At 53.1% G+C, this 20,050-nt stretch overlaps 9 protein-coding genes across 9 annotated transcripts; 4 read left to right on the top strand and 5 right to left on the bottom strand.

The window, feature by feature from the left end:
- Window positions 1–607: 607 nt before the first annotated feature.
- Window positions 608–2,863, top strand: DACRYDRAFT_112199 (uncharacterized protein; the record flags this gene model as incomplete). Its single annotated transcript, XM_040769368.1, has 9 exons — window positions 608–894; window positions 947–1,053; window positions 1,112–1,232; window positions 1,285–1,557; window positions 1,604–1,657; window positions 1,704–1,765; window positions 1,810–2,052; window positions 2,102–2,472; window positions 2,531–2,863. The coding sequence occupies 9 exons, from the start codon at window positions 608–610 to the stop codon at window positions 2,861–2,863; spliced, it is 1,851 nt and encodes a 616-aa protein (XP_040623756.1).
- Window positions 2,864–3,208: 345 nt separating this feature from the next.
- On the bottom strand, window positions 3,209–3,985 carry DACRYDRAFT_27937 (Isochorismatase hydrolase; the record flags this gene model as incomplete). The annotated part of the gene is made up of 3 exons (XM_040774298.1): window positions 3,209–3,465; window positions 3,524–3,880; window positions 3,934–3,985. Coding segments are annotated over 3 exons (666 nt in total), but the record flags the coding sequence as incomplete, so codon positions are not given.
- A 1,028-nt stretch (window positions 3,986–5,013) lies between these two features.
- Window positions 5,014–6,152, bottom strand: DACRYDRAFT_25329 (uncharacterized protein). Its single transcript, XM_040774120.1, has 3 exons — window positions 5,617–6,152; window positions 5,208–5,567; window positions 5,014–5,154 (listed from the first exon to the last, which is right to left on the bottom strand). The coding sequence occupies exons 1-3, from the start codon at window positions 5,621–5,623 to the stop codon at window positions 5,054–5,056; spliced, it is 468 nt and encodes a 155-aa protein (XP_040623754.1). The 5' UTR covers window positions 5,624–6,152; the 3' UTR covers window positions 5,014–5,053.
- A 1,271-nt stretch (window positions 6,153–7,423) lies between these two features.
- DACRYDRAFT_102602 (uncharacterized protein) lies at window positions 7,424–9,046 on the bottom strand (the record flags this gene model as incomplete). Its single annotated transcript, XM_040767647.1, has 4 exons — window positions 7,424–7,837; window positions 7,887–8,141; window positions 8,183–8,653; window positions 8,713–9,046. 3 exons carry the CDS (start codon window positions 9,044–9,046, stop codon window positions 8,014–8,016), a joined length of 933 nt encoding a protein of 310 aa, XP_040623753.1. The 3' UTR covers window positions 7,424–7,837; window positions 7,887–8,013.
- A 960-nt stretch (window positions 9,047–10,006) lies between these two features.
- Window positions 10,007–13,336, top strand: DACRYDRAFT_119687 (uncharacterized protein; the record flags this gene model as incomplete). Its single annotated transcript, XM_040770842.1, has 5 exons — window positions 10,007–10,025; window positions 10,074–10,429; window positions 10,481–11,447; window positions 11,499–11,603; window positions 11,652–13,336. 5 exons carry the CDS (start codon window positions 10,007–10,009, stop codon window positions 13,328–13,330), a joined length of 3,126 nt encoding a protein of 1,041 aa, XP_040623752.1. The 3' UTR covers window positions 13,331–13,336.
- Window positions 13,337–13,750: 414 nt separating this feature from the next.
- DACRYDRAFT_85250 (general amidase) lies at window positions 13,751–15,822 on the top strand (the record flags this gene model as incomplete). The annotated part of the gene is made up of 8 exons (XM_040776725.1): window positions 13,751–14,020; window positions 14,075–14,234; window positions 14,286–14,389; window positions 14,438–14,578; window positions 14,626–15,010; window positions 15,060–15,444; window positions 15,492–15,634; window positions 15,688–15,822. The coding sequence occupies 8 exons, from the start codon at window positions 13,751–13,753 to the stop codon at window positions 15,813–15,815; spliced, it is 1,716 nt and encodes a 571-aa protein (XP_040623751.1). The 3' UTR covers window positions 15,816–15,822.
- A 458-nt stretch (window positions 15,823–16,280) lies between these two features.
- On the top strand, window positions 16,281–17,342 carry DACRYDRAFT_112194 (Isochorismatase hydrolase; the record flags this gene model as incomplete). Its single annotated transcript, XM_040769367.1, has 4 exons — window positions 16,281–16,353; window positions 16,416–16,592; window positions 16,661–17,002; window positions 17,056–17,342. 4 exons carry the CDS (start codon window positions 16,281–16,283, stop codon window positions 17,340–17,342), a joined length of 879 nt encoding a protein of 292 aa, XP_040623750.1.
- A 99-nt stretch (window positions 17,343–17,441) lies between these two features.
- Window positions 17,442–18,365, bottom strand: DACRYDRAFT_18943 (uncharacterized protein; the record flags this gene model as incomplete). Its single annotated transcript, XM_040771413.1, has 4 exons — window positions 17,442–17,655; window positions 17,685–17,861; window positions 17,920–18,071; window positions 18,129–18,365. 4 exons carry the CDS (start codon window positions 18,363–18,365, stop codon window positions 17,442–17,444), a joined length of 780 nt encoding a protein of 259 aa, XP_040623749.1.
- A 551-nt stretch (window positions 18,366–18,916) lies between these two features.
- DACRYDRAFT_112192 (uncharacterized protein) lies at window positions 18,917–19,840 on the bottom strand (the record flags this gene model as incomplete). Its single annotated transcript, XM_040769366.1, has 6 exons — window positions 18,917–18,999; window positions 19,050–19,164; window positions 19,219–19,335; window positions 19,459–19,555; window positions 19,608–19,736; window positions 19,785–19,840. The coding sequence occupies 6 exons, from the start codon at window positions 19,838–19,840 to the stop codon at window positions 18,917–18,919; spliced, it is 597 nt and encodes a 198-aa protein (XP_040623748.1).
- Between the last annotated feature and the right edge of the window lie 210 nt (window positions 19,841–20,050).

Here is a 20,050-nt window from a genome sequence, read left to right as displayed (position 1 = left end):
AGACCTATATAGACCAGGTATACGGAGTTGATTCTGCCTGAGGTATTTCCGATGTAGGATCCGGGAAACAGAGATATCAAAGAATGTGAAACTAGCTGCTGGACGGTGTCAGACTTCTCCAGGACCCAGATACTCTAGTGACAATGCGGAGAGAGAAAGCAGTCGATGTCCGTTGTATTCAGCACATCGGCTGAACAGACACAATCCAAGCAAGATAGAGATGAGCGCAGGTTAGATCAAGCATTCGATCGAGGAGGATGCTTGAAATGATTTGTGGGGAAACGACGATACACGTGACTCCGAACCCAGAGTCCCATAAGACGCATTTATTGTTAACTATTAGATTTCATTTTCATTGACAATTATAATATCAACATATTCAAACAGACTTACTTCCATATGAATTTATTGGATCGTGTGCTCCTTGTGCAAGGACAACCATCTGCAGATGGGGCATGCTTCTCCATCAATCACTCGGACGACCATGTGCTCTCAACTGAGGAAGAAGCCGCAGTCGAAATGTGCAGAATGCGCCGTCATCTATTAGTTCGACTGGCTCATCTTGATATCTAGCGCAAGTGTCTGCTGTTGAAGAGGCACAGGCGTCATGGGCAAACAACCCTTCATGCTCAGTGGCACCGTCGACGACAACGTCAACCATACACAGCACATGTCAAACACTCGCGTACCACTCAAGGCCTTCGCAGCATGCCTCCTTATCCTTCTTCTCTGGTGGCATATACCTTTCCGTTCTATTGTTATCACTGTAGCGTCTAGCTCGGATGAATTAGCTAGGGAGGACTGGCGTGTCCTACCCGTGGGGACAATACGCTGGTGGACCTGTCCTCCTCCGACTAACCCTACCGGTCCAGAGGGAGAATGCGGGTTCCTCATGTGCGTCCCCGTCGACTCAGAGCCCTCCTTATGTATGCTGATAGTCTGCAAGAGTACCGACAGACTATACAGACTCGACGGCAGGAACGACTAAGGTCGCATTAGGGCGTAAGCGAGCTACTGCTGCACCAAGACTCGGGACGGTCATCTTCGGTGCTGGTGTGTCCCTTCCCACCAGTGAGATGATGGCATGCTAACCTTGTTGTGTGCAACACAGGAGGGCCGGGCGGACCAGGAGGACTGGTAGTACGCTTGGGAGGGGAGGGGATGCAGGCTTCTGTTACTGGCGAGCAGTGGGACATCGTTGGCATCGACCCTCGGGGAATTGGTGATACCGAGTACGTCCTCCATCCCCCCAGTGAGTAATGACGCTTACCTACTCCGATACAGGCCAACAACCCAGTGTCTTCTTCCAGGACAGAACAACGCCCTCACAGCAAACACTGTCCTCCTGCGGAACTTCGACTACTCGTCCTCCGTCCCCGAAGCTCAACTACGTCAAAGCCTGCTCAGGCAGCAGGAGGAGATGGACGCCCTGGTAGAAACGCAGTACAGGATGTGTGGGGTGAGCATGGGCGGAAAGGTGCGGTATATGGGGACGACGATTGTCGTGAGGGATATTGAGAGGGTCGTGAGCGCTCTGGAAGGGGAGGGGACGTTGATGTATGCGCTATGAAAAGGAGTGCGAGACTCTGCTCAAAGTGTGTAGAAACTATTTTGGAGGCTCGTACGGTTCTATCATCGGGCAATATCTAGTCAACATGTGAGTGCTTATACCAAGTGTCGAAGTGATTCTAACGCCATCGCAGGTTTCCCGAGCGTGTGGGCAAAGTCATGGTAGAGGGCATAGTCGACGTAGTCGCCTGGGCCAGTACGTTCCCCCATTCCATCCCCTCCTACAACTCACTTCCTCAGACCAGCCCATGTACAAATCTTACCGCCAATGGCTCTCCTCCACCGAAGACGCCTACACCTGGTTCACCACCGAATGCGCCAAAGCCGGTCCGCAGACGTGCGAGCTCGCTCGGCGGGAAGACGAGGGCGAGTCTGAGCCTATTCGAGAAAGACTGGAGGCGTTCTTTGATCGGCTGTATGAACGGCCTTTGACCGTGGCCGATCGCCGGTTTTGGGGAATCGTCACGTCCGGCATGGCGAGAAGTGAGTTCGTCGGTCCCAAAGCTAGCAGCTCGTTCACGCTTCTGTGCAGCGTTGCTCTTCCGAATGCTACAGATGCCGACTGTTTGGCCAACTACCGCAGTCGTTCTCTCCCAAGCGATTCTCGGAGATGGCCAAGCGCTGCTGATGCTCGACACCCTCTTCGCAGGGTACAAAGACCTAGAGCGACAAGCCGTATCATGCAATGACGCTCCCAAACCCCCGCTCTACGACCCACCGACAAACGAGCAGCTCGTCGATGAGATCTTGAGCGTGTCGAAACAGGTTTCTAAGTTTGCATTTAGCGTGCTCACTGCAGAACCGGATGCGCAGTGTCATTATTGGCCTGTGAACCCGCCAGAACGGTTCACGGGCCCGTGGAACCATACGCTGAAAAATCCGATTTTGGTGCAGAGCAATACCGTCAGTTAACGTCTTTTCTCCATCGCTCGATTTGAATTTTCGCTAACCTCCGCCTTAGGCAGATCCTATTACGCCAATCTCAAGTGCTCGTCTGCTCAAAGATCTCCTAGGAGGCTCCGCGATCCTGGTCCTGCAAAATGGGCCAGGCCACGGCACAACCTCCTTCCCGACGTTGTGTACAATCAACATAACTCGAGCATATTTCACAGATGGCATCCTCCCGGAGGACGGTCATGTTTGTGAGCTAGAGACGCCTCTGTTCCCCGCGGGGAATCATGATGACCAGAAGATATATACGATAGCAGAACGCAACCAACTATCTGCAGCTGAAAAGCTGTTTATGATGATGAAAGGGTTTGATATTGATGCTCTGTCCTCTTCCTTCGATTAGATGCAGGCGCTTTGTTTCTTGGATCTCGGACGGAGATGTACTGCTATCAAAGAATTCTTCATCTCCTCTCAGCAGTACCACGTGCGAGGGTTGTAGAGATGTATGTATGCTGGGTCTTAAAAGTATGTATGCTCTTACACTAGACGGATGTATCGAGCCAAGACTCTTCGTGAACCTCAATGCCAAATATCCAACGCACGGGGGCTAATTCGGATTCCAACTGTTCGAAATCGTGCATGCAACGAGCATTCAGCTGACGAAATTGGATTTCATTCCTATCTACGAACTGACTCAGTAGTGCAACCCTTCCCCCGAGACCTTTCCATCGTCCTACGCGAGGAGCGGGAGGATCATGCTGGTGTTGGTGGTCCAGCCGTCACCGCCGATGTTGTACACAACCATCTGAGTGGCATAGTATGGCGAAGTCGTCCCGCAGATATCTTCGACCATGATCGTGTCGTAGCCCTTGAAGACAGAGTCGATCATGGTGCCGAACACGCACTGATCGGTGTTGACACCACCGAAGAACAGGGTCGTAACGCCAGTGTCGTGGAGCCACTGCTCGAAGGGTGTCATGATACCCCACAGGCCGGAAAGCGTGTCTGTCGGGATGAAAGCTATCAGTTTCTCTGCACCACGAGGGAGTTACATTTAACGCACTCTTGTTGAAGTAGAAGTCGGTACCCATCTCAACACCCTGCAGATAGCTGTCGTAGAGTGGGCCGTACGCTTGAGCATTCCATGACCCACGGCAAAGCAGCTTGCCAGCATCGATCGTCCCGTTGGAGATCGTACCCATCTCCGAGCAGAAAGAGGTGTTGGCATGCACGCCATCGGAGAAACCGTAAAGGAAGGACGGCGACAACAGATGAGTGAGATCGTACTCGTCGATGCCCCACTGAACCCATGCAATCTTCATCCCCTTGGCACGGAAGGCATCGATCATCTTCAAGGTGGGAGCAATGGCAGCACGGCCAGCAGTAGCACCGGCGTTGAGTTCAGGGTGCAGGAAGAAGTCTTTAGGGCTAATGTTAAACCACAAACTTCCGGTTAGATGAAGAAGGACCGACTCTGCATGTCGACAATGACGAGAGCCGACCTCTCTGGTGCAATGATAATGCTAGAGTTCTTGTGAGATAGAGTAGGAAGGGTGACTGGGCAGGAGGAGCCATAGCGCGTCAAGTCGAAGGTGTTGGCTGCGTGATCGTAGAGCCAATAGTTATAGTAATTACCGAACTTCTGTGTGGCTGAGGCGAGAACTGCCGAAACGGCCAAAAGCAAAGAAAGACGCTTGAACATGATGCTGGTCGTGAAAGTACGTAAGGCGGACAGGCACAAGGACAAGAGATCGTGCAGAAGCCTGGTTCTTCCTCGCTCATTTTACGAGGCATTTATACTGTTTTCGATAACGTGCAGACCAGGGAAAATGTGATGACCAAGAATGGATTAACGGAGCTCCGGAACAAATGTTGAATGGATTACACGGACCGCTTCGCTCGTCTCACCAAGAGTGTTTGACCCATACAAAACAAGCCAAGCGATTAACCCCGGTTGAGACACGGACAACGAACGGAGCTGAGAAGAGAAGCCTCACAACCCCAGCCTTGCGCGCACAGAGAAAGAATTAAAGATAGAAGGCTGTAATTCGTCGCTTGGTCTTATCGCAAAAGACTTTTGTTGACATTCGATTTGATTCCGCATTCCGGTGAACCCGTCTTTCATCTTGTCTGTCACATTCACCGGCGCCTTTCCTGGTTGGGATTTCTAGCGGGAGATGCACACTCGAGATTTGTCCTCTGCGGATCATTTTCCTGAAGACTGCACTAATACATTAAGAGGGTAGGGTCAAATTTTGGCCAAGCTGGCACACTGGTGTCGCCAAAAAGTCGCTCCCTCGCACTTGAGTCAGGGAACTTGAGAAACACAATTCAATTTTCTATAGAATAATATCGTGAGGGGGGAGAGGTCCACGGCCAGATGGACTCCGGATATCCACTCCGGGCATCACCATTCGTGGATTTACGCCAAAAGAGGAAGGATCATGCTAGTGTTGGTGGTCCACCCATCGCTGCCGATGTTGTAGACAACCATCTGAGTGGCATAGTATGGCGAAGTCGTCCCGCAGATATCTTCGACCATGATCGTGTCGTAGCCCTTGAAGACAGAGTCGATCATGGTGCCGAACACGCATTAATCGGTGTTGACGCCGCCGAAGAAAAGAGTCGTAACACGCGTATCATGCAGCCACATCTCGAAAGGAGTCGTGGTACCCCAGAGACCGGAGAGCGTGTCTGCGAAAAGACCCATAAGTATAGACACACTGAATCCCTTGAGATCAACCTACTCTTGTTGAAGTAGAAATCGGTGCCAAGCTTGAGACCCTCGAGGTAGCTGTCGTAAAGAGGACCGTACTGGTGGGCGTTCCAGGAGCCGCGGCACAGCTTCTTGCCGGCATCGATAGTGCCATTGGCAACGAAGCCCATCTCCGTGCAGAAGCTGGAATCGTCGCGGGTTTTATTGGAAGAGAAGCCATAGAGGAAAGACGGTGACAACAAATGAGTGAGATCGTACTCGTCAATGCCCCACTGGACCCATGCAATCTTCATGCCCTTGGCGCGGAATGCGTCGATCATCTTAAGAGTTGGATCGACGGCGGCGCGGCCGAGAGTGGCACGAGCACTCAAATCGGGGTGCAGGAAATAGTCTTATGTCATGTTAGGATTGGAACGTCAAGGCGAGCAGAATGTACTCGCTCTGCATGTCAACAATAACGAGCGCCGAGCGCTCCGGAGCAATGGTGATGCTCGAATTGGCATGCGAAAGAGTCGGCAGGGTGATGGGGTCAGAAGAGCCATAGCGAGTCAAGTCAACGGTGTTCGTAGTGGTGTCGGACAACTAGTAGTTGTAATAGTTGCCAAACTTGACGATGTTGCCACTAACGAGGGACGCCGAGGTCACGAGAGCGAGAGCGATGCGCTTGAACATCCTGAACAGTAAAGACAAACTGGAACTCTGCGGCTTGATTGCAAAAGACCTATTTTACCCAATCTGATTGCTTCGCACTTTATATCTTCACGAAGCATGGCGAACGAAGTCTTCCTGCCAATGCCGACAATTCGCCAAGCCATCAACAAGTTAGCCATAACCTCAGAGAGACCCGGCTCGCAATGAACCGCTTGGCTGGGCGTTCCAACATAAGCATTACAGGTAAGTAGAGCCGCGCAGACAGCAAGGCATCAGATACGAGGAGGATGAGTATTCCGAACTAGACTGGAGACCAGCTCGCTCCCATTCGCCGGGTGGTCGTTATCGCAAAACAAGGGTGATGTTGGGTTCCAATTGGTCCCGCAACCAATTGTGGATAATTCTTCATAGCCACTGATTCTTGGCATGTGTTCGTTCCGCCGGGGTTTGCAGCGGAAACGTGACTGGCACAACCCACATCAGCGAGGATGTTCGCCCTGTCTCGTAAGTTAACTTGGCACGAGTCATTGCATTCATCCTAGGATTTTCGGCCTTCTTCCCGCTTTCCTTGCTGTAAGACAGCTTATCAGTCTCCGTATTCAACTGTCATATTCAGACACACTCAGGCAAGTTTCCGAGACTCCGGCTCCAAGGTTTGAAATACGACGATCCTACGTTCTTCAATAGGACCACCAATATCCTGTTCCACCGAGTTGCCGAAAACAGGAGCTCCGGCTCTCCAGCAAACAGTCGCCTACTGTCTCGAGTAGATGGAAGAGACAATAACAGCATTCATTGTAGTCCGTACACCCTGAGACTGTCGACCTAGACAAACGTGCTCCCCACATCCTTGACAGCTGAGATGAAAATACTGACAGTCACCTGTGGGGTACTCCATGTCTGAAGGAGATATAAGAGCTGTCGTGTCTCCGGATCGGAACCCGACTGATTTTCTCTCAAAAAGTAGTCTCTGCGGTGCTTCTGGTACCGATGACCCCAGAGGCGTCATGACAGCTCGAATTTCGGGACCCGCTCGTGCGTAAGATAAGGACGTCCACCGCCAAGCCACTTGCAGCTCAGGAACAGATTCATTCATTCGAAGTTTGGGGCTAACGGATCAGGTGGCTATGAGTCATTAAGGAATTGACTTGTGTACTCAGGGCTGACGTGCTTGGGTGGATGACAGGACCTCTGAGAGTTTGTGGAGAAGTTCTGATAGCAGCGGGTCTTGGGAATGTGATTCAGTACTAGCCAAACAAAGCATGCTCTGAACGGCTCTCAGCCCGCAATTCCTGCTCAGGTCGAGAGCTTGAGCATATTCCAAGAGCAGAAGATAACAAGAATCCGCTTCCAAACCGCTCGAGGTTCAGGAACAGATGCTTTTGATAGTCGTGAATCATGAGACTAGCCAATCGGGTCGCTATAGCTCGTGGATAATCGAATAGTTCTAGGACCAACAACTTGCGTGAGTTTGGAGAGTTGAGACAGTGATTCAATGCAGCAAGGCACGAGACGCTCCTTGTTCGTAAGGTCGCCTGCCAAAGGCCATGAGAACTGCACATTCACAGCCAGAAAAGGAATTACATACCCCCAAATGCTCAGATACGGTCCTCCGCTACCAAGCGACTCATAGTCCCGAAACAGAGGTTTTGTTGACAGGTCGGGGGTAAGGCTAGCCAATCAAGTGCCCATGAGTCATTCGTGAATTGATTTGTTCGCTCGGCGCCGACATTGGCTTGGGCAGATGGTGGTGGTGGTGGGGGGCCGGCTTGTGCAGGATTGGGTGCTGATCCCAGTCTGCAAGGTCTTGGGTCGCAGAACTGACAAACCCGCTTGATTCAGATAGGGCAACCTCCTACTCATCACGTAAGGTTCGACGCTCCCTTACCCTCTCCCCAGCAGGTTCACTTCCCCAGGTATGAACCTTTTGGCCAATCCGGGTCGGTTGGAGGAGGGGATGGGGAGGAGCTGAGAGGATTGCACCACAAGAATCTCAGCCTGCAAACTCTCCTGGTGCAGAACTTGAGTTCATCCTGAACCCAACTGAGATATCACATACCTTCAACCTAACACTTCATCTCCCCACCCCCGCCATCCTCTCCACCCATCTCACGACCCCTTGAACAAGTTCCATCCCTCTATCGCTCTCCGCTAGCCTGAGGTCCGGCCTCCAGCGGCGGTCAGCCTCAGACAACGGGATGCAGCGATAGCATAGTGTTAGGGTGGAGTTGGGGGAGGAGGTGAGGTTGAGGGGTTTCTGGGGCTCGGGGGTGCGGGGCAGGGTCAGTTCTGCTTAGGCGTGGAGCTTCGAGATCTGGCAAAAGGCACAGGCAGGAAAGGAGGGGGAGAACGCACCAGACAGCAAAACCACATCCCCCCTCCTAACACCTGCATCTGCGGCTTGCGCCCACGTCTTGGCACATCCCCTCCAAGCGGTCACCCCCAGAACGCTTCCCTCTCCCCCCACAACAAGCTTCAGCACAGCAACCTCTTTCCCTGCCTCTTTGCCTTTACGGATCGTTACCGTTTCGGGACCGGAGACTTCCAGTACGCCGACGAGGATGTTTACCCTAGGAGGGGCGTAGCGCGCGCGTGAGAGGGAGGGGAGAAGGTGAAGGGGAGTGAGGGAGTGGGGGTTGACACGATAAGAGGGCAGTCGGTGGATCGAGGCTTCGGAGGAGGAAGCAGGTGTGGGGAGGTAGGATTCTGAGTCGGTCCAGAGGGAGGAACGAGTGTGAGAGGCTCCATCCCGGACGTTCGCTGTTCGTGATGTGTTGGGAGTCGGTTCCCATGTAAGAGCATGGGAGACCTCGCTCGCCTCTGCGCCTAGTATTTATCAGTACTTCAATGTACGGTAGCATATATCAACCATAGAGAATACGTACTCGTCTCCTCCCTCCGAGAATGAAGGACGACCTCCAGGCTCTCTCCCTCCTCTTCACCTTCATCTCTCGACATCGACATCGACCCCCCAAATATTGCATTCCGGTACAAATCGCTCACCTCCCCGAGTCGGGAATGAGCGGCGACATATGACGCCTTGGGAAGTTCGGCCCAGCTGTCGGAGGCGTCCTGCGGGAAAGGAGAGGGTGACGGAGGGGAGAGGGTGAGTCGGTGCCAGCTCCCTATTCCAGTTCCTGGTGAGGAGGAGGGAGAGGGAGAGAGGGAGGAAATGAGAGAGGAACGGGAGGGAGCGCCGAGTATTATAAGAGGTGGCATGTATGCGCTGAGAGTTGGCATACTTAGGAACAGACAAGGAGAAATGGAGACCCTGGAGGGGAAGTGAACAGTCACAAGGCACTAATTTTGAAGGATTGTATGAATTCTGGCGAGTCCTCAAAAGTACTTGTGTAGATGAAGGAAGCCGACTGAGATTTATACTTTCAAGCTAGGAAGACACGGACGCCCACCCCAACGTATTGTGAACAGCACAAGCGACCTCACGCTCTGAGAAACAGTAAGACGAGGTGCGGATCTATGTACTACACATCGAATCATGACACAGAGGTGTAAATCAACTGGAGTGAGAGTGCCGGTAACGTAATTCTCTCACCAGATCTGAGGAGACCACACACCTGCTGTAATTAGCTTGGCCATCCTCACAAGAGAACTTTCGTGCATAGGGGTGTAGATAAATGCATACCATAGATTGTGGAAGCTTGGTCAGTCCAAAAGTTCAGGTACAACAGATGTCCCCATTGATTCTGCAGCAAAAGTGCCACAGAAGAGAGTTGTCACGTCAGATGGACGTCGATATATAGGTGTGTGGTGTTGGAGGTTCGGTCTGAAGGCTGGTAGATTGTTAATGGCTAGCACACGACCCAATGTGAGCTAAGTTCAACCGAGTAATAAATACACCCAACTGAAGGGAGTACTATCCTTTACACGAAGAATGACCGGTATTTTACAGGACCCAACTGATAGAACAGCGGTGAGAGAAGGTCGAGACGCGTGGTGAGCGGAAGTGGATGAAAGCGTGACGCGGTGTACATTACACGTGACCTGTTGCGATGAAATGAATTGAAACGCAACTGTTCACTCTTCACACCCTTACCTTTTACTCCTTGCCTTTCGACTACAACTTGCAAGTGTTCAAACTGTTCATTGCAACTGCGAATATCTTCATTTCACTTCAATTTCTTATCAATTTCCTCATTTTATTCTCTCTTCTCAACCACCATGTCCGACTTCACCAGAGGTAACAAACAACTGGATCAACTACCATCAGAAACTAATACCCAAACAGTAAAGATCCTCTACACCCTCAACTCGTCCTCCCAGCTTCTACTCGCCCGCACGCGTATCCCCTCTCACATAATACCACAGCAACAACTCTCCAGTCCATTTCTTATCGTCCCCCTCTCCCACATCCTCAGTACCATCCTCCACCGCTCGCCCGAGCTCACCGCTGACCCTGGGAGGGACTGGTCCGTTTATGCCCTGGATCCACGTGAGTCGCGTCGCTCTGGAGGGGGATCGATAGGGGGAGGGGGTGTGATGGAGGGCCGTGGACTTCTGAGCTGGGTCATAGCAGGGGAGGAGGAGGTTGTGGGTCGCGTCGGCGACGGAGGGGAGGTAGAAGTTGGTCTGCGATTACAAGAGGTGCGTGAGCATAAGATAATCCCCTTCCCATACTCAATTCAACCGAAACAGACGAAAGCCATCACCCAACAGGCACATCATGCTGCGCTGGCGGTGCTCACCCGCTCTCCAGCACCAGGCACGCCCAACCCCAACTCAGTGCAACCGGGTCACACTGCCTCCCCGTTCTATGCGCACGCCCTGCGTCCCCCAACATCATCCCCCTTAGGGATGACCAACGCTTACCCTTCACCGTTAACAAGCTCGGTCCCCACTCCGGAACTGCCTTCCGTTCCCAACGTACCTTCAACCCAGAAACCACAAACGAAGGAAGCATCCAGGAAACGACCTCCCCGTCAGGCACTTGCACCCCTCCGCACGCAGAGCTTACGTGTCCAAGATGGACCAGTAAAGCAGTCCGGCTCTTCTCCCGTCCATCCACCGACCCCTTTACCTACTATTCCAGCCGCTGCAAGCAAGCTCCCGGAGCTTCACCTGCCTCTCAAGCAAGACCAGCGAGGACCAATGATCAAGTGCGAGCCGTCCCCAGAGCCGTCTCCTCTTGTGAGCCCCAAACTCGTGCCTGTGCAAGAGCGAGTGGACGCAGTATTAGGATTGGGACTCGCACTTCCCCGCGCGTCTCAGCCTCCTCCTGCAGCACCGTCTCCCCAACCCAGGGAAGAACAGCAAGTTCCTGCTGCACCCCCAACATCCTCGGCAGTAGCAACTGCAGCGAAAGCAGCTAGCTTGCCCCAAGGACCTATCCCTCCCGAAGCTCTGAAGAACATTGCGGACCTGTTGCAGAAAGAGAACAGCCAAGGATTGTTGACCGCGCTCGCGGGTTTCTTAGGTGTCGTGGGCCAGAGTCCCGACGCGAAGCAGCCTGAGACTGCAGCTAGTGGGAGGACGAAGTCCTTGCCCCCCGCAGGGAAGGAGCAGAAACAGTCGACTCAAACAGGTGGGAAGAAGAAAAAGGACGAGACGAAGGAGAGGGAGAACAAGGAGAATTATCGGCCTGCTCAGCCTGCACTTGTCATGTGTACGTCTGTTTATCTTGCCCTTATCCGGGGGGATACTTACGCGAAGGCAGCGAAAGACGGCCCGTGTTCGAATTGTGGTCGGGTTGTCACTACTGTCTGGAGGCGACCTAAGGGTGTGGAAGAAAGCGATGCCGCCGGACAGCTGTTGTGTAACGGTAGGTCGCCAGCTCCTGCATCTGGGAGTGGAGCTGATAGGATGACAGCATGCGGGATATACCAGAAGAACAATGCTATGCCTCGGCCGCGACGGATGTGGGGCGACCCGGAGGGCCTGCCAAAAGGCCGCAAGAGGAAACACGCTCCTTCCTCTGCCTCTGCTCCCCTGCTCGGGTCGGCCTGTGCCGTCTCTGGCCATGCAATGCCTGGCGACTCCTCCCTCCATCCTTCATCTGACCCAGCGGGACCTTCCAACGGAGTGCTCATCCACGTCCAGGGCGATGGGCGGAAACGTCGAAAGCGGACAATGATCTACGACCCGGAGATGGCGCGTGTCGAGCGAGAAGGATACTTCGGCCGAGCGGTCAAGGCTGTTCAGGAGGAAGAAGAGCGCAAGAAGGCTTCCCAGCTTGTGGACGACGTTGCGCGAGCTCTGGGAGGGTTGAACGATCTTGCTGAGGGGCAGGACCTCATGCCTGGTAGCGAAATGGAGGTGGAAGGTATGATAGATGGAAGAGAGGGAGTGCTTCGTGAGCTTGAGCGGAGAACGCAGAAGGAGAGGGAGAGAGTGGTCATCGAACTGGACGACGATGGGGAGATCGTCACCCCTTCTGCGACTGAGACGCCCCTGCCAGCGACGCAGAAGTCTGCCAACACAGATAACACTTCTACCTCAATTGGCGAGGAGCAAGAGTTGGACGCCGAGCCCAGGTCTCCCAAGTCTGTCCGGATGCAAGACCCAGAGCCAGCACCGGAGACGCCGTACATCGGTGCTCTGCCTGAAGGGGGGTCACTTTTCACTCCCGCCTCTGCACTCCGCTCCTCTTCCTCCCTCGCTTTGGTCGGCCACTCAAGTTCCTCCATCCCGGACGCGCCTACTTCCCCCAGTCCTAACCCAAGCCAGCAGAGGGCATGCTGTATCCCCACCCTCCGCTTGCCGCCTCAGCTCCGCCTGCCAGTGGAAGAGGGGGAAAGCCCGCTCGTCCCCCCCAGTTCCCCTCCAGGCGTGGGACAGAGATTTGACTTCTCGGGATTGCCACCCAGCTCACCGGTGTTGCTTATGGACAAAGAGGATGAGGATGTGGATGAACTGGACCTGACCCCTCCTGGAGATGCGATGGAAGGTCCGGGAGAGGAAGAGCTCCAGAGGCAGGAGCAGGGTCAGCAAGGTCAGGAGCAGGGTGAAGAAGAGACTCGATCAAGCGTCATCGACCGCGCAGATGCCGACGATCTTGCCCGTTTCCTCCAGGGGGAGATGAGCAGCGAAGCGATCGAAAAGCTGTTCATGGTGTCCGAGCATCGGGCCTCTCCAGTGAAGCACACCAGTCATGTACAGCAGGAGGTCGACTACTCGCAGCTGCCGTTCAACTTCCCCTTGGACTACGGTATGTTTGGTCCTGCTGGAGGAGCGGAGAGCAGCGCGGTCTCTCCGGCGCATGAGGTGCCCAGTATGCTTGGGCACGGTATGGGCGAGTACAGCTCTGAGGCTACCCTCGCTGTCACTTCCGTCACGGGGATGGAGCTCGAGATGTACGGGGATGCGAATGGCGGAGAGTACGACTTCAACAAGGAGTTTGGGGAGGTGATGAAGGAGCTTGGAATATCTGGGGGGTTCCACAACGAGGACGCTGGGAATGTACATGACCCGCATTCGATGGAGATGAGCGCTGAGACGCTCGAGGAGATCTTCAGGACGCTGAATGGAGATATGGGCGTGCTCGTCTAACCGACTGAGATAAAGGGTCATGTTTCTCCGGTTCATTTTTCATCTTTACCCAATTTCAATCACCTGCTGAGCATTTTCTCGGCTTGCATTCATCACTTTTAACCGTGGTTTCCGTTGCATTTTTTTTTACTTCAATTCAACTTCAGTAGCATTAAACATTAGCATTAGCAAGTAGCACCTCACGAATGAGCCAGAAATTTACAATGACATTCCATGAATGAACGTCGAGCCTCGAGATAATGACAGAATTTCTTGGATGATAGGGACGTCCTATGCCGCATGAAATCCGGCAACACTATCCTCTCACGAGACCGCCAAGGGCTGCTGTCTGATTCCAATACCAGCTTCAGGGGACGCCGATGGAGGCACGTATCCATTACCTTATTCTGCTCCTCGACATCCTGCAACAGCTAGCACGCGATGGGTGAAGAATGGGCCGCCAACGCCCTCGCGAAGAAGAACGCGCAGACCGCTGCCATTCCTGAGGAGTGGGTGATCACTCCCCCGCCAGCGGACAGGCTCAACGTCCTCGGTGTGCCTCGTGAGTGCGGCCTGTTGAGCGAGAAGGAGCTGGAGATCACAGAGCTGAGAAATGTGGATGCTCTGTTGGAGAAGCTGGCGAGTGGGGAGTGGACTAGCGTCGAGGTCACGACGGCATTCTTGAAGAGGGCGATTATTGCCCAACAAGTGGTGCGTGCCATCTGCTTGCTCTCACTGTGTGCAGGGATCCGACGTGTTCCCCAGGTCAATTGCCTCACGGAGATCTTCATTGACAAAGCGCTTGCTTGGGCCGCCTCGCTCGATAAGCAGCTCAAGGAGACGGGCAGACCTGTTGGGCCGCTCCATGGACTTCCTATCAGTCTCAAGGACCAGTTCTGTATCGAGGGATTGGACTGTTGTATGGGTGAGTCGTCCATACTTGAATGACCCAGCTAGGGGGCTGAAGGGCGGACAGGTTACGTCGCTTGGTGCAACAAGCCGAGCGAGAAGAACGCTGTGCTGGTCGACGTGCTGCTCAGTGCCGGTGCGGTACCGTTCATCCGTACCAATGTTCCTCAGGCGAGTCCGTAGATGTTAGTAGTTGAACCACGCTGATGGAATTGGTAGACGTTAATGTGGCCCGAGGCGTACAACGTCGTATTCGGGCGGACGGTCAATCCTGCTAATAGGACTCTGACCTGTGGTGGGTCTAGCGGTGGAGAAGGTGCTCTCGTCGCTATGGACGGGAGCCCACTTGGTGTTGGCACAGTACGTCTTCACCTGCTTTATTACTCTTTACACTCATCTCGTGCCAGGACATCGGCGGCAGCGTGCGTATCCCTTCAGGTCTGAACGGCCTCTTCGGCCTTCGCCCCTCCTTCAACCGTTTCCCCTACCAAGGCGCAGTAAACAGCGGCTACGGGCAAGAAGCTGTCCCCTCCGTCCTCGGGCCCATCACATCCTCCGTCTCCGGCCTCAAGGCATTCACGAAAGCCGTGCTGAGCCAGGAGCCGTGGTTGTATGACCCGCTGTGCGTGAGGAAGCCCTGGGATGAAGAGGCATATAGGCTCAAAGAGCATGGGGAGGGGAAGAAAATGTGCTTTGGGTTCATGTGGGATGACGGGGTCGTTTTGCCCACCCCGCCGGTCAAGAGGGCGCTGGAGATCGCAAAGGCCGCACTGGAAGCTGCCGGTCATGAAGGTGAGTTTCCTCTCCAGCGATGCTGGACGATACTGAGGGCATGTGACAGTGATCGAGTGGAAGGGAATTCATCACTACGAGCTGGGCCAAACTGTCGTATCGATCTTCAACGCCGACGGGAACGACAACTGTGCAGACGTATGCGAGGTCTCTGGAGAGCCTCTCCTGGACACGATGGTGCCCGAATTCCCTCTCGCAGAGCAGGATGAGCGCCCCATGACTGCTCACGACGGTGACGGGCCAAAGGGCCTCTTCGGCGAGTACGTACGCCTAAGCACGTACGAGCTCTGGCAGTTACAGTGGAGGAAGAGGGCGATGCAGAAGGATTATCTTGATCTTTGGGTCGGGACGAAGGGCGAGACGACGGGTCGGAAGATGGACGCGATCATCATGCCTATGGCGCCGCATCCTGCCCCGCCGCATGGCAAGTATAGGTAGGCGACGTGAACCGAGTGTTGAGGCGGGGCTGAACATGATTCAGCTATGTTGGATACACGATGGTATGGAACGTACTCGACAATCCTGCTGCAATCTTCCCGGTCACGACGGTTGACCTAGAGCTCGATGTCCCGGTTGAGAAGCACGAATTCCGGTATGCAGAAGACAAGAAAGTCTACGAGCTCTGTGTGTCCCCGCGCTTGTCTTACTCCAAGCTGTGTGCTGACCCCGTGCATTAGACACATCACCGGAAGTGTTCAAAGATGCTCCGGTTAACTTGCAGTTGGTGGGAATGAAATTGGAGGAAGAGGCAGTCATCGGCATGGTAGAGATGGTATCAAAGATTGTGGCTGAATACACTAAGTGATCAACGGGGGAGGCAGAGTAACATTATCCCATAGTACTTGTAATGTTGAGGTGGGCATCGGATATATCGGTGATGATCCTGAATAGGGAACCGCCGTCGTCAGGGCAACCCGTTGCTTGATTTCGCCCTCACTTGCCTTCATCTCTCAATCTACGCCTGAATGCTTCCCAACGTACAAGCGCACTACAATATGGCATCTGAGAATCGTATGACAATCGATTCAAAATGGAGACCCTGTTGTCAATCATGAAACCGGGTTGCTATTCCGAGTACCTCTTTCTGACGTCGACACGGTCGTCTGAAAATGGGACTCTCCTCATACCGACGTCCCTGTGCTTGCTTTCTGTCAACGCTCTCGATTGTCTTTATTCAGCTTGTTCTTGGCATGGCTCCAGTACTGGATCAGGATGTTCTTCCATCCGGAGAACAGGTGGAGCTCAAGATGAATACAGGTGGGTGCATGTCATGCCTCCTAGTAGCTATCCAGGTGACAGCGATACAGATATACAGCGCCCTCTTATCGAGAAACTAGGTGTTTGTAAGTCTCCCTCCGTGTCGTACCTATTTACTTCCGACTTGCTTTCCTGTTGTGGCGTGTAGTCCTCGTCAAGTTTGGTAACCATTACAATTATTGGATGTTGGATACGGAAACCAACACCTTTGACCTCACCCGTGGAGGCTCAAAGGATGCTATCACCTTCCCCACTTCAGCAAGGGGGAATTCGAGTATCACAATTGCACCGGAGAGGAGTGCTCTCGTCATCATTGACATGCAGAGTAACAAGCCAACTCTTCACGTTCCAGTCGGAATGCTGACCCGATCGTCAGATTCTTCTTGCATCCAGAGATGAACCCCCGTGCTGAGCTTGGTCGTGCAGCTGTCGGTCCGACACTGGACATGATCGACGCGTTCCGCTCCAACGGGATGAAGATCGCCTGGGTGCAATGGGGTATCACCGAGTACGACCTGAAGCATCTCGTCTCCCCTGCTCTCATCTACCGGTTTTCGGGCAACAAGAAGGCAGAAGGTACAAGCCTGTGTTCGGAGATGGGGTTTGTCCAAAATGGAACAATCGATGCTGGGAAGAAGCTCTGCAGGGGGTCATGGAACGCGCAGGCGTACGGGCCTTTGTATGACAGCTATCTGAAAGGGAAGGAGATGGGAACCGATTTCTACTTTGACAAGAGTGGGTACCTTGTCTCCCTTTTCCTCTATCATCAGTTAATACATTGCGGGTAGACAGTTTGTCGGGACTTTCAGGTGCTATGACTCCTTTAGAGATGTGGCTACGGGACAGTGGTATCACGACCCTCTTCTTTGGTGGAGTCAACACAGATCAGTGCGTTTGGGGAACAATGAAGGACTCTTCATTCAAGGGCTACGACACGATCATGGTCACTGATATTTGCGCGACAACATCGCCAGAGTTTGCGACGCAGATGGTTTTGCACAACATGCACGGACGGGGGTGGATAACCAACACGGGAATGATCTTGCCCGTCCTATGGCAGGTCAAGACGTTGTAACACCAGGGTACAGTGTCATAGAGAGACAACGAAAGGGTCGCATTTTGAGAATGTATAAGGAAGACAAACGTAGCCAAGCGCATGCAACTATCTCACCGTCTAGTAGCCAGCAGCACCAGGGGCCCTGTCGCCCTCCCTCCTCAGTCTCAACAGCACCTCCTTATACCTGCTCAGATCCGTCGTGCCAGGACCAGCACGAGCAAGGGTTTTGCTCTGCGAGTTCTCAAGCTCGATGAGCGAGCAAATGCGCGACCACGTGGTGCCTTCCGAAAGGGACGCGTTGAGGCCATCAAGGTACTGAGCTTCATTTTCCCTGTGATGCATAGTGTTAGCAGACAGTACGGAAGTGACACGGGAAGACCGAACTTGTTCTCGCGGATGTTCCTCTCTTTCTGCTTGTTGTAGTCCTCGTAGAACTGGTCAATACTCTCCTCAGCCTTCTTGATTGTATCCGCTTTCCTGCGCGCTGCCTTATCTTCACGCTCCCTGATCTGTTCGGCCTGTTTCTCGCGCCATTGCCTAGGAAAATCAAAGGGTAAATGGGGGTACGGGTGAAGCAGAGAGACAAGGAGCGCACTTGATCACCTCGCGCTCTTCCTCATCTTCATCTTGACTGAACAGACCAGGAGCAGGAGACAATGACATAGCAGGTGCGGATGGGGCCGCAACAGGGGCACCGCCTAAGAATGACGGGCGAAGGGTGGGCTGCGCAGGAGCCATGGGCTGGAACTGCATACATTCAGAAATGTCAAAGATGTTCTCAAGTTGATCAAAAGTTTTGCATACGGAAGGTGTATCATCCAGCTCCGGGAACTGGTTTTCGAACTTCTCGACTTCATCATCTCTCGTGATCTTGACAGCCGCTGGAGGTGCGGATGGTGCATCAAAGCCCCATCCAAAGTCGTCAACTGCAGGAGGTGGGGGAACAGAAGAAATTGTGCCCGTTAACTGAGTCGGGTCAAAGTCATCCGTGATGTCGGGGAAGGCAGAGTTGGCACGGTCGAGTTCGTGGTCGATGTCCATTGTAGAAAGTAATTGGGAGGTCGAGGAGATGTATGCACGAGAAGCAATGCGTGGATGTCAGTGGTCGTAGTGGCTGTGAAGGGGATCTTCCAAATACATCCGCGTTACGACTTGTTTTTCACTGCAACTACAGAAAAAAGATCTTGGACTTGACCTTCTCATGACCTCTCATCAGATCAGAGGTCTTCCGCTGATCATCCATGTCGAGTCCTTGTATGAGTTGTGCGGGAATATATGGAGAGCCTAAGAGGACAGCTCCCTGGTAGACCCATAGACCCAAGCAGTGGTCTCCGTATCAAATATATTTTTCTGAATTAAGTAAGCAAAATATGGAGTGGAGAATAAAAATACTACCTACTGTTGAGGAGACCAGCTATTGCTTTGACATGATGTCTGATCTTAGGTAAGCTAACAATGGATTTGAAAGACATTGTTGGTGAGATGTCTTCATGTCTCTTGATAACCTCATGTGCACTGAAGACAAACAATGATATTGCTACATGTAAGGACAGAGTATCTACCATGACCTCACCACTGCCTCATGCCAATACTCAATCCTTCTTCAAACTGTTGATGGTGTCAATCAACACCATATAAGGGCTCACACTATGAGCCAGAAGAATGACATTAAGGACTATGCATTCATTAGCAGGTTACACAATGGACAGTCATATGAGCACTTACCTAGCATCACCCTGATCTCAATCTTGTGCTTGGTGGCAAAGTCCTTGAGGGCTCTCGCCATGCAGCCCAAGCCGTACAGAATCCAGCCCCAGAAAATTGTTAGGGCAAGGAGGGCCTGTTGACTGGCAGGTTTCTACTTTGTCTTGGGGCTCTTCATAGCCCCATGGACCACTCCAAACGTTGCTGCAATGTTGCCGCTGAATGTCTTCCACATGGCATAGCCAGCATATGCTATGTTGCCCAGTTTGTCCTTCATGGTGAGCTCGGCATCATCCTTGGACTTGTCCTGTGTCAAGATCAGCTTGGGCAATATGAGGAACATGAAGACATCTCAGTCATCATGTCCTCTGTGTCAATGAGGAACACAAAGACATCTCAGATGTCATTGTGGCATTAAGGGAATACTCACCATCAGCAGCCCCCCCTTTTCCAACAACCCCATTTCCATCTCTTGCTGGGCAGCACAGCCTGCAGCAGTGAAGTGCTCACCCTGCATCCTCATCATGCTGATGAGCCTGTACTCAGCATCTGTGACTCGGTGCCAGCCAAGCTGCGCACCTCCCCCAGCCTTGTCCCCATCCTCCCCCACCTGCCTGAGCAACACAGATGACAGCGAGCCTGCCAATCACCCAGACGAGCTCTTCATCTTCCCTCCTCCCCCCATGGGGACCAAGCTTGACGCCACACCTTCCTCCATGCTCAACAGCATGGAGTTGGCCCTGTCATTCAGGTCACTGCTGGTTGAGTTGCTGTTGGTCATCATTAGTCTTGCTCTTCTTTCTTCTGGTCATGGTACAAATGAGAGATAGGATTGGAGGTTGGGTGGGGGTAACTTATTTGTTCACCATACAGCCAGCTGCCATGAGGCCAGAAAAGCAGGGTGCTGGGCAGCCCTGGCTTGTTCCCCTATTCTGGGTGCATTCCTGGAATAGGGGAACATCAGCTTCCCCTGTCTCCTGGAGGACTCATCAGCACCTCCCTTCAGTGGTAAAGACACTACA

The sequence above is a fragment of the Dacryopinax primogenitus genome (assembly GCF_000292625.1).
Source record: "Dacryopinax primogenitus strain DJM-731 SS1 chromosome Unknown DACRYscaffold_25, whole genome shotgun sequence".
NCBI lineage: Eukaryota > Fungi > Basidiomycota > Dacrymycetes > Dacrymycetales > Dacrymycetaceae > Dacryopinax > Dacryopinax primogenitus.
This window is presented reverse-complemented; position numbering and strand designations above follow the sequence as displayed.

Bases quoted from the DNA above. Each gene is read 5' to 3' on its own strand.
- DACRYDRAFT_25329 (XM_040774120.1), bottom strand. The intron at 5,155-5,207 runs GTAGGTTGATCT...GTCTTTTCGCAG, and splicing joins CGATTTCTACTTCAACAAGA to ACACGCTCTCCGGTCTCTGG.